The sequence below is a fragment of the Ovis aries genome, chromosome 3 (genome assembly GCF_016772045.2).
Source record: "Ovis aries strain OAR_USU_Benz2616 breed Rambouillet chromosome 3, ARS-UI_Ramb_v3.0, whole genome shotgun sequence".
Taxonomy (NCBI): Eukaryota; Metazoa; Chordata; class Mammalia; order Artiodactyla; family Bovidae; genus Ovis; species Ovis aries.
Window position 1 is genome coordinate 13,893,483 of NC_056056.1, and position 12,788 is coordinate 13,906,270.

General features: G+C 49.2%; 1 protein-coding gene across 1 annotated transcript in view; it reads left to right on the forward strand.

Annotated features, from left to right (window-relative positions):
- The window catches only part of TTLL11 (tubulin tyrosine ligase like 11), a 275,037-nt gene that overhangs the window by 103,127 nt on the left and 159,122 nt on the right, over positions 1–12,788 (forward strand). Inside the window, exon 4 of the mRNA XM_027966476.3 lies at positions 453–1,028. Coding sequence (XP_027822277.2) covers positions 453–1,028 — 576 coding nt within the window. The remainder of the gene's footprint in view (positions 1–452; positions 1,029–12,788) is intronic.

Here is a 12,788-nt window from a genome sequence, read left to right on the forward strand (position 1 = left end):
GAACCCAGGTCCCCCACATTGCAGGTGGGTTCTTTACTAGCTGAGCCACTAGGGAAGCCCGAGAATACTGGAATGGGTAGCCTATCCCTTTTCCAGCAGATCCTCCCAACCCAGGGATCAAACCCAGGTCCCCTGCATTGCAGGTGGGTTCTTTACCAACTGAGCTATCAGGACTTGCTCAGGGTGATAGCTAATAACCAGCTAATACCTGGGGTTGGAACCCCGGTCTCATGATTGCAAATTGGCTGCACTGTGGAGGACAAGATCGGGGGCAATCTGGGGGTCCCTGTCTCAGCACCTGGCACAGTGTTACCTCTCTGGCAGGTGCTGAGTGAGTCCTTACATAGGTGGGGTCATTCTGTCACTCATTCACCATTTGCCAAGGTCCTGCTGTGTCTTGGGGACCAGAGAGGACAACAATATGGTGCTAACCATCCTTTTTCTGCCCCCAGGTTCGAATGGTGAAAGATGGGGACCCCTCCTGGAAGCCCACTTTTATTGTGAAACCTGACAGTGGTTGCCAGGGTGACGGAATCTACCTCATCAAAGACCCCAGTGACATCCGCCTGTCAGGGACGCTCCAGAGCAGGCCGGCGGTGGTCCAGGAGTACATCTGCAAGCCCCTCCTCATCGACAAACTCAAGTTCGATATCCGTCTGTACGTCCTACTAAAGTCTCTAGAGCCTTTAGAGATCTACATAGCCAAAGACGGGCTCTCTCGGTTTTGCACAGAGCCGTACCAGGAGCCCAGCCCCAAAAACCTCCACCACATCTTCATGCATTTGACCAACTACTCCCTGAACATCCACAGCGGGAACTTCATCCATTCGGACAGTACTAGCACAGGCAGCAAGAGGACTTTTTCTAGCATTCTCTATAGGTTGTCCTCCAAGGGCGTTGACATCAAGAAGGTCTGGTCCGATATCATCTCCTTGGTGATCAAGACCGTCATTGCCCTGACTCCTGAACTCAAGGTGTTCTACCAGTCAGATATCCCCGCGGGGAGGCCGGGCCCCACCTGCTTCCAGGTAAGCAGCGCCAGTTCCCAGCCGGAGTTCTTGGCCTTGACCGGGCCCTTGGAGGGCTCCCTGGTCTCCTGTGGGGTGAGGGATGGGGGCAGGGTGGTCAGAGGGGTGGAGGGATGGTTGCCCGCATGGGCTTTGGTGTGAAAGCAGGGTCCAACTTTCTGCTTTCTATTTGCTGGCTGTGTGACTTGGGGCAAGTTCCTTCCATTTTCTCACCTGTAAAATGAGACCAAGAGTAAACCTCCCTTAAAGGATGCCTGTAAGAGTCAAATGAGCAGTATGGAAAGTCCTAGTGCCTCCTGTTCATCCTTTCCTCCTGCAGTTTTCACCAGCTGCTTAGCAGGGGCCAGGCACTGTTCGAGGTACTAGTGAGACAGGAAGTCAGGTCCCTGCTGGCTGATGCAGAGACTCTGTGCTCTTGTGGGAGACGAATAAGTTAAAGAGCAATTCGTGTAGGGACTTCGCTGGTGGACCAGTGGTTAGGACTCACGCTTCCAGTGCACGGGGCCTGGGTTCGCTACCCGGTGGGGGAACTAGGATCTAACATGCTGTGTAGAATGGCCAGAAAAAAAGGAAAAAAGCCATTAGTATAAAGTGTCATGAGTGCTGGAAGAGAGGAAATATACCAGGTGCTGTGAGATTGTGGGGCCATCTAACACTTTCTGAGTGGGAACGAGGGTGGTCTGGGAAGACTTCCCAGAAGTAGCAGCAGTTAAACCAGGACCTGGAGTAAGAGTTAGATGGAGCAGGTGAGACTGGAGAGGGCTGGGGAGACAAAGCATCCTGGGGGGGACATGCTTGCAGCCCCAGAGGTGAGTCTGGATGGAGGGTGGGGTTTGGAGCAGAGACGTGGAGGGAGATGAGGAAGTTGAGGTGGGAGAGGTCGGTGGGGTAAGTCCTGGAAAGCTGAGGGCAGTGGGGTCCACGGGAGGGTGCCCAACGGGCACCGATGCACTCAGGCTTGCATGTGACAAAGACCAAACTGGCCACAGGGTGAAGATCAGACTGAGGGGAGACTAGGAGCAGGGTTGTGGGGGGAGCTAGTGACCTGGGTGCTTTCCTACGAGCAAGAGAGGATGCTGGCTTGGGTTGTGAAGGGCTTGGTGGCGTTGGAGAGAACAGACGTGAGAACCACGGTGGTGCTGGTGGTTTAGTCTCTCAGTCGTGTCCGACTCTTGTGACCACATAGACTGTAGCCCGCCAGGCTCCCTGTCCATGGGATTCTCCAGGCAAGAATGCTGGAGTGGGTTGCCCTTCCCTTCTCCAGGGGATCTTCCCAACCTAGGAATCGAACCCGGGTCTCTTGCATTGCAGGCAGATTCTTTACTGACTGAGCTATGCGGGAAGCCCATGTGAGAACTATGGAAAGGGTCAAACAACCAGGCTTGGTGATTGGCTGGGGCTGGGGGACAGTGAAGAGACTGTGGTGGGGAAGAGGCGGAGAACCCAGACCGACTTCCGGCTGGCTTAGGTGCTTGGATGGATGGAGAGAAGCCGCCCGAAGAGGGCCAGGCTTGTGGGCAGGGGTCAGGAGTTGGACTGGAACATGGCTTTGAAGGGCCTGTGTGACATCCAAGTGGGGAGGTTAGGTGGACATTGGGCATCTGATCCTGGAGTACAGGAGCAAGAGGGCTGGGTGGGAGAAAGATGGGGAGCAGCAGTGTTCAGATGGTCACGGGGCCGTGAGACGCTGCAGGGTGAGCAGAGGCCCGAGAAGACTCCCTTGGGCACCGCCATTCAGTAAGGGACAGGGTGATGTGTGGAGCACTGGGTCAGCCGGTGGGCGGGGAGGAGATGGACACGGGGGTGGCGCATCCTTCCAGGTTATTCTGCCGTGAAGGTGGTAGGGGGGACCTGGAGTCCAGGTGCTTGGTGGACAGACAGTTTCCTGCAGGTGAATCGGGGTAGGGAGCAGATGATACGAAATACCACCTCTGGGACCCCCTCGATCTAATCTTGAAGCAGTTAGTATATAAGAAAGAATACGTGGAACGTGTGTGTAAGCTATGAAGCAGAAGCACGAAACCATCGTCTCCAACCTACCTCCCAACCCAAGGTCCCCAATGATGGTGCTGCTCCCTGATCCCATTCCTCACCCCGAGGTAACCATTGTCCTGAATGTTCTCATTATCATTTCCTTGCTTTAAAAAAATACTTTTATTATATGCGACTATATCCCTATGCAATATATCGTTTTGCTTGTTTCTGAGCATCATGAAAGCACTGCAATCATGTGCATAGTCTTCTGCCACTTTCTTTTCGGCTCTGCATGGATGTAGGTCGTTGGTTTCGTTTCATTTGCACGGCTGTACATCCCATTGTAAATACGCACTCATTGTTCATTGGTTCTTCTATCACTGAACGTTTGAGTTTCTAGTCCTTTAAAGGCTGTGGCAGGAGAGACGCAGGCAGGTAGCGTGGAACAGGAAGGGGGAGGGGGAGGCAGCCGGGCGGCATCTCTGACGGAGAGGACGCTCGTTCGGCAGCAGGAGAGGAGGCTGGCCCCAGGATACAGCCCCAGATCAAGAGAGGCTACCCTGGCAGTGGGAACCAGTCAGCAGGCTTTCCGGGAAGGCCGGTGGAAGCCTTTGGCGGGGCATTCAGGCAGTGGTCAGTTTTGGGGGCGGGGTGGGGGTGGTGGTGGTGGAGGTAATTGTCATCCAAAATCTGTCCTTAGGCACTTGGACCTCAGCCTTTGGACCCCAGGCAGGATGTCCAGCTCAGCCTTCAGGCTTACGGCATTAGAAAGGGGAAGTGGGCACAACTTAGAGGCAGGACCAGAGGAAACAAATCCTGGCTTGAACCACTGGAAGGTTAGGGAGAAGGAGAGAGTTGCAACGTGGAGGCATGCAGGGGTCATCCCAGGGGACTGCGTGGTCACATCTGTTCGACAGTGACAGCTATTCCGGGAGCATCATGTGGGCCCTCGTGCGTGGCCAAGCCGCAGAGCCCTGGCACAGTGAGGGTGCAGGGTGGAGGGCCAGGGCCGTGGTTTTTCTGCCTGTCTTGCTGTGGACCAGCGGCATGGGGCAGCCACGGGGTGGAACCAGGGCCCCAGCTGGAGGGCAGACAGAGAGGGAGCCGCTGGTTTGGACAGAGCACAGCTGGCACATGGAACCACAGGCCCGTAAGCGTTTTCCACTGCTCGACCACGCTGAGTGCTGCCCGGCCTGGGGTCGGGAGAGGAGCACAGGGCCGGAAGCAACCCTCCGGGAGGAGTTCATCCTCTTCCCGGCTGGGGGCCCCGTGGGCATGTTTCCTCGCCACCCTGAGCCTCTGTTTCTTTCTCTGTGAGTCACCTACACTCTCCTCCTTACCTGCCATCTTGGGAGCAGTGTGAAGGAATGAGGCGAAATCCTTTGATGTGGTATAAAGCATTGTGGTGGTTTAGCTGCTCAGTCGTGTCCAACTCTGACAACCCCAGGGACTGTAGCCCACCAGGCTCCTCTGTCCATGGGATTCTCCAGGCAAGAATACTGGGGTGAATTGCCATTTCCGTCTCCAGGGGATCTTCCCTATCCAGGGATCGAACCCACATCTCCTGAACTGCATGAGGGTTCGTTACCCACTGAGCCACCAGGGAAACCCACAAAGCATTAGATAACTTGAAATCTGTTTTAACCTACACTTCAGACTCACAGTGATTGAGAAAACAGTATGTTTTTCTCCTTGGAGTCCTCTCTTGCTTTCTTTTTCCTCATCACTTGTCGAAACCCTTGTTAGTTTAGGTCTCAAACACCTGAACTAACTTGGAACCCAAAGCTTTGGGGACAACACATGGTTCTGACATTGACTTGCTGTGTGACATTATATAAGCTGCTTGACTTTTCTGTGCCTCCGTTTCCTCACCTACATCACAGGGCTGTCGTCTAACTCACATGAGATCAAGGTGATAAAGGGCTTTGCAAACTATAACGTTTTGTGCATATATAATACATTTTTTCTTTGTCATGGATGCCCGTTTTGCTTGTAGCCAGGCCGGGCCCAGACTGCAGCATTCCAGAACATACACTCTAAGCCAACAAAATTACATTTATCCTAAACATGTGACTGTGACCCCTTTCCAATCACAGCCACAATAACTACTTGGGAAATTGTGAGGCCCGGAGCAGGGGCTGGCGTGGCTGGGCTGTGGGCAGCTTTCCTGTAATCTGTTGCCTAGGAACGTGGCTGCCCTGTCATTCTGGCCTGTCCCCCTGTCATTGCCCAGACAGCCCCCAGCAACATTTCCCCGTCAGTCTTCTGGAGGGCAGCTCTGTGACCCTGGCTTACAGGGTCAGGCCCGTCTGGGTCTAGACGATTCATGTGGCAGAAATGCGCACACAGGGGAGAGCTTTCCAGCTCAGCTTTCGCGAACTTTTCTATCCCAGTTCTGCAGCTGGGTTTCTGTCTTCCCCTCGCTCTGGGTCCACTTCTCTCCTTGGCTGTGATCCTTTCCCTTCGGTATCTGGAGGAGGCACCTTCTGTGAGTGCTAAGGTGCTTCTTCTCTCCCTTCTTTGCTCTTCTGATCTTCCCCACCATCAGCCCCAGACACCCCTCAGGAAGGGGAGGGGAAGGAATAGCCCAGCACTCACACGTGGGCTTGAGTTTAGTTCTCAGACGCCCTGGATTTGAGCTAACCCCAGCTCCTGCTTCCAGCAGCTCCAGCTGGAGAGCTTGGCAAGTTAACTTTTCTCTGCCTCAGTTTCCTTATCTGCAAATAGAATATTGGTCCCTGCCTCACAGAGTTGTTGTGAGACTGAGTGAGAGAAAACTGTGTTGAAAATTACCCAGCGGTGGCAATCACTTAATAAATAAGGTCGTATTATTTGCTATCGGTCACGACAGTTGTTCTTAAACTGGTCTATGAAGAAGTGCCTTGAACTTAGGGGGAAACCAGGAAGCAAGTCACATTTCCAGCTTAATGGAACACTGGTGTCCCAAGGAGCACAGTTTGAGAAACAGGTCCTGACCCCTGCTGCCTCCCAGCCTGGCCCCAGAGTCGCTTCCCCGTTCCTCCCAGATCCACGCGAGTCGGCCAAACACAGCTGACTCCTGTCTCTTGGACATCCTCTGTGTTTCCCCCATTCTGCCCTTTTGTTCTTTCCTGGGTTGGCCCCTTCTGCCACGCTCTCCCCTCTTCTGCCATGCTCTCTTCTCCCTCTCTTGTAAAATCTAGTGCTGGCAAGGTACAGCTTGAATCCCACCTTCTCCACAAAGCCTTCCTCGACCACTCTTGACATGTAAGCTTTTTTTTTTTACCTTCTGTAAGACACATATGCTGGCTGCCCGCTGACACAAGCCCTGAGCTAGCTGTGGGCGTGTGGTGTGGGCGAGGTTGCAGTCCTGCCCCTAAGAGGTGTGCAGTGTGGTGGGGAACAGTGCCACGTGGGAGTCGTGAGCACCGTGGGGGGACATGTGCAGGATTATGGGAGAACACAGACAAGGCCGCTTGTCTGCACTCCCTGCGTTGGAAGTGTGGAGTCTTGGCCACTGGACCACCAGGGAAATCCCAGTGTAACTTCTAACCAACGCCTCTGCTTCCATCCCAGTCCAGACAGCCGTCATCCTGTACTTGTATCACTGCAATCGCCTCCTAATTGATGTTCGTTTTCCCACCCTTGCTGCTTGGAGCCTATTTTTCTCACTGTAGCTAAAGTGATTCTTTTAAAACATGTCAGATTAAATTACTTCCCTGTGTAAAGCCTCCAGTGGCTCTCTCATTGCACTTAAAATCCTGGCTCCTTACCATGGCTCGCAAGATGCTACATGATCTATCCCTTGCCATTCTGTCTGACCTCATCATCTCGTCTCCCTCCCTCTCACTCCTTGCTGTTCGTCAGAAGTGGCCTATGTTCTTGCCGTTCCTTCTGCTTGGGATGCTCTTCTCCAGCTCTTCAAATGACGTATTTGCTCGCTTCACTCAGTCCCTGTTCATACATCACCTCCTGAGTCTTTGGCTTCTGGTCGTGATGGAGTAACAAAGACTGGACTTAACCTTCTTTTGAAAACAAACTAGAATACCAGACAAAGCACACGAAAGAAGTGTTTTCAGATTTTGTACCACAGATAGCTCGACATCGTAATCCCCAAGGAAAGTGGGGAACAAAAGCCGAGAAGCGTCTACGGTTGCCTCAGCTTTCTGTCTGGGGGCACTCTCCAAGACATGGGTGGGGGTGGGGGGCACCTAAACAGAGCCCTGTGACCTCAGTGAGTCGAGGAGATGGAGATAAGCATTTAGTAATGCCAAGGTGGCTGGAATTCTGTGGGCAGAGTTCTTTAAAGGAGGGACCCAAGCAGGAAAAGAGCTGCAGGAACCTGCATGAGAATCCCTGTACACCTTTGCTAAATGCTGGGCTATTCATATGTGGAGGGTTAATCCACAGAGTTGGGCAAAGAATGACCAGGGAACTGAGAAGATGAACCAGAGCTCACACAGAGCAAGGAGAAGTCCAAGCTCCAAAGAGTCAGTGTGGAGAGTGCTTGGTGATTACTGGACACATTCAAGGGAGACTGCAGAGAAGTTCTGTCCTAACGGAATGAATCTTCCCTGGGACGAAAGTTATTCTAGACTCAACCTGCTGCTGTTGCTGCTAAGTCACTTCAGTCGTGTCCAACTCTGTGTGACCCCATAAACAGCAGCCCACCAGGCTCCACTGTCCCTGAGATTCTCCAGGCAAGAACACTGGAGTGGGTTAGTAAAGCTTAAATAATAGGCTGGAAGGTATCAATGTAATCAGCAAATAACTGACTGCCTAAAAATTTCAGTTCAGTTCAGTCGTTCAGTTGTGTCCGACTCTTTGTGACCCCCCCTGGACTGCAGCACGCCAGGCTTCCCTGTCCATCACCAACTCCCAGAGCTTGGTCAGACTCACGTCCATTGAGTTGGTGATGCCATCCAACCATCTCATCCTCTGTTGTCCCCTTCTCCTCCTGCCTTTGATCTTTCCCAGCATCAGGGTCTTTTCAAATGAGTCAATTCTTTGCATCAGGTGGCCAAAGTATTAGAGTTTCAGCTACAGCATCAGTCCTTCCAATGAATATTCAAGACTGATTTCCTTTAGGATTGACTGGTTTGATTTCTTGCAGTCCAAGGAATTCTCAAGAGTCTTCTCCAACAATGCAGTTTAAAAGCATCAGTTCTTTGGCGCTCAGTTCTCTTTATGGTCCAATTCTCACATCCATACATGACTACTGGAAAAACCATGACTTTAACTAGATGGACCTTTGTTGGCAAAGTAATGTCTCTGCTTTTTAATATGCTATCTAGGTTGGTCATAGCTTTTCTTCCAAGGAGCAAGCATCTTTTAATTTCATGGCTGCAGTCACCATCTGCAGTGATTTTGGAGCCCAAGAAAATAAAGTCTGTGACTGTTTCAATTGTTTCTCCATCTATTTGCCATGAAGTGATGGGACTGGATGCCAGGATCTGAGTTTTCTGAATGTTGAGTTTTAAGCCAACTTTTTCACTCTCCTCTTTCATTTTTATCAAAAGGCTCTTTAGTTCTTCTTTGCTTTCTGCCATAAGAGTGGTGTCATCTCCATATCTGAGGTTATTGATATTTCTCCTGGCAATCTTGATTCCAGCTTGTGCTTCATCCAGCCTGGCATTTCATATGATGTACTCTGCATATAAGTTAAATAAGCAGGGTGACAACATGCAGCCTTGACATATTCCTTTCCCAATTTGGAACTAGTCTGTTGGTCCATGTCTGGTTCTAGCTGTTGCTTTTTGACCTGCATACAGGTTTCTCAGGAGGCAGGTAAGGTGGTCTGGCCTAAAAACTTCACACTTTTTAAAAAGAAGACAAAGTCCAGATACTGAGCATTAAATGTCCAATATCCAATAAAAAGCCTAGATATTCCCCAAGGGGGAAAATCAATACAAACAGTCCCATAAATATTAGAAATAGTGAAACTGATAGAAAAAGGATGTTGAAACAGCTACTACAACTATGTACAAAAGTTTAAAGGAAAATAGTTTACTGTAAGGAGAAATGAAGCTATGAAAAAGAACCAAATGGAACTTCTAGGAACCAAATGGAAGAAACTGCAATATCTGTATTGAAAATTTCACTGGATTAGAATTAACAGCAAATTAGATACTGTAGAAGAAATGATCAGCAAACTTGAAGACATAGCAATGGAATGTATTCAAAATGAAACACAGAGAGGAAAGTGACAGGAAAAATGAATGAACAGACCCTCAGTTACCTACGGTACAATATCAGATGGTCTAACATCTGTGTAATTGGAGTTTCCTGAGCAGAGGAGACAAGGAAGATACAGAAAAATATTTGAAGAAATGGCCACACATACAATAATGTGTACACACACACACACACACACACACACACACACACACACCCCAAGGCTTATCAAAGTCAAATCAGTGACACTAAGAAAATCTTAAAAGCAGCTAGAGAGAAAAGACACATTATGTTCAGAGGAATGAAGCATAATTGAAAATCTCTCATCAGAAACGATGCAAACCAGAAGACAACAGGATAACAAATCTCACAAATCCCAGGCCTTTCCTGACCTCCAAGCCCTTCCCTCCATCCGCTGTGCACACTCTGTGTTCTTAGCTGGTCATAGATATTTACTTGCTTATGGTCTCTCTTGTAGAATGTAAACTCCAAGAGGGCAGGAGTTAAAACAAACCTTGTCTCCTTCACTGCTTTATCCCCAGTGCCTGGAATACTAGGTAGCGTTTGGTAGCTGCTCAATAAAGATTTGATAAATAAAGTTGTCTTCCAAGAGGGCAGAGAGCAGAACAGCATTCTAGAACTACTAATCTGCTGTTTAGTTGCCAAGTCACATCCAGCTCTTTTGCAGTCCTGTGGACTGTACCTGCCAAGCTCCTTTGTCAAGGGATTTCCCAGGCCAGAATACTGGAGTGGGTTGCCGTTTCCTTCTCCAGGGCATCTTCCCGACCCAGGGACTGAGCTCAAGTCTTCTGCTTTGGGGGCGGATTCTTTACCACTTGGGAAGCCCAGGATCACTGACAGTTCAGCACGATCAGAGCCCAAGACATGCAGCGTTGAGTCGGATAAAATAAAGCTGGAGTTTGACTCAGATGCTGGTCATGGAGGGAGTTGACGCTGGTCATGGAGGGAGTTGACGCTGGTCATGGAGGGAGTTGACGCTGGTCATAGAGGGAGTTGCAGGACATGCTTTGGAACTTGGGCTTCCTCCTGGAAGCCAGGATTTTAGGTGGAGGGTTCCTAACATTTTATTTGCATTTTAGAAAAATTACTCTGGGAGCCCTTTGTGCCAGGTGATTAGAGGGGTGAGTTTGAGAGCAGGGAAATGAATGGGGGAAGGTATTAAAGTAGCCCAGGTGAAAGATGGTGCGTGTTTGATCTAGACTAGGACCAGGGAGATTGGGCCAGGTCTAGAAAGCTGTTTTGAAGGTAGAATGTACAGAGGCTGTGAGCAGCTAGATGTGAAGGGAGGAGAGGTTTTTGGCTGACTGCTGCTGGCTCAAAGTCCCTCACAGGCTACAGTTAACATATTGTCTAGGACTGCAGTCCTCTTGAAGCTACGGGGGAAAGATCCCGTCCCCAGCGTACTCACATGGCTATTGGCAGGCTTCACGTCCGCCTTACTGTCAGCTGGGACATCAGTTCCATAGGCCATCTCAGCCTCTCCATCCAGCAGCTCACAACACAGAAGCTGGCTTCCCTTAGTGTTGAAGGAACAAGAGAGTAAGAGAATGCATCTCAAGATGCAAGCCGCAGTCTTTTTATATAACCTAATATTTGAAATGATATCCCATCATTTCTGCCCTGTTTTGTTTGTTAGAAAAACATTACTAGGTGCAGCCCACTCTCAGGGAAAGGGGCTTACAAGAGGGTATGAATACAGGAGGTGGTATCATTGGGACTGTCTTAGAGTCTGCCGATCACAGATAGTGAGTTTGGTTATGTTGACTGTGAGGGGTGTGGGATCTCCAAGTTGGGACTACTCTGGATGCAGATGGATGTGTAGTTCTGGGGCTCAGGAGATAATTCCCTCTCATTGGAATGTAGGTTGGAGGCTTTACCTGAGTTTACAATGAATGGCTCAGGGCCCTTTTCTCTCCAGCTTGCTTTGGAAGCTTCTGGAGGTGAGGGATGAAGGACAAGGTATCTTTGAGTCCCCAGGGCACCCTGTAAGTAGCAACACATCATTGCTGATTGAATGACTTGGAGGGTGGAGAGTATCACATAATTGAAAAGTTTTTTCTCTCTCCATTTGACATTTCCTGCTCTGTCACCAAACTGGAGAGAGGTTTTCCTGTTTCTAATGTGCAAAGTGGATGTTACATTAGATTAGTAGTGCTGTTGTTCAGTCTGACTCTTTGCAATCCCATGGACTGTAGCTCACCAGGCTCCTCTGTCCATAGAATTCGCCAGGCAAGAATACTGAAGTGGGTTGCCATTTCCTTCTCCAGATCTTCCCAACCCAGGGACTGAACTCAGGTCTCCTGTATTTCAGGCAGATTCTTTACCACTAAGCCACAAGGGAATATGGTATAATACATATAGGGTACATACATATATGGTATATATATGTATATATACTACTAATCTAGTATAGATAGATGTATAGATATAAATATATACTTTTCCCATGGGAACCCCAGGATGTAAAAAAGATAAAAGTTGATGTGATCTGGTCTCCCCAGTGCTTTCCCTCAAAATAATCTCATATTGAAAAGCACTGAACCAAATAAATTCCTGATTTTCTGCCAGATCTGACATTCTGGGATCTTATGAAAAGACCAACTCAGCTCCTCCAAGTTTTGTGACTCTGTTCTTGAGAGCCACTGCTGCTGCATTTTTCATTAAACTTTTGGGGAAAATTCATCTTTCCTTGAACTTGTGAACAACTATAAAGATGACTTTCATTAAATACTATGTGTCAAATACCATGCAAAACATTTTACATCCCATTATCTTTACTTGCTCTGTCTCCCCAACTCAGGTGTAAGCTCCATGAGGGTAAGGACTTTGTCTAGTCCACTCCTGTATTTCCGGAAGCTTGGAAGAGCCTCTAGGGCACAGGAGGCATTCAATATTTAATGAATGAATGGACTAAGGTAGGCACTATTCTTATGCCCATTTTACAGATGAGGAAACTGGGGCTTGGAGCTGCTAAGTCACTTGCCGATAGTTACACAGTTGAAGGCAGAACTAAGATTTGAAATGAGTTCTTCTGGACTCCAAAGCTAATAATGCCACTTCTTATTGATGGGATCAGTAGGAAACCAGAAAGGGAGCCAGCGTACACTGAGTGCTTTCTTTAAGATGAGCATAACTCTAGGGGCTTTTTTTGCTTCCATTGTCAACTACCCTGCAAGGTAGCTGTTGTTGTGTCCATTTTTTTCAGATGAGTTATGTGAGGCTCACAGAGGCCTAGAGTTGTGTAGCAAATATGAGAGACTGAACTGGATTGAAGCCCAAGTCTGGCTCCAAAGCACTCCTACACAAGACTCAACACAGTCAACTACACATGCCAAAGTTTAGGCCCGGGAAAGTTCTATGCTACTGCTGGGTGCAGGTCCCTATGGTTGGTGAAGTTTTGCCACTCCTGTTCCCCAGCTTTCCCATAGCTATGGATTCATGAAATGCCTGTGCACTGAGCTGAGATGAATCCACCAGCCTGAGAAAGGACAAGTCCAAGCTTCTAAGATGTAGCAAAAAGTAAGCGTCCGTGACTCAGGATGATAAACGTTGACACTGCCTCCCATTGTTCTCTGTAGGCTCATCAACATCAGATCTCAGACCAGGTCTGAA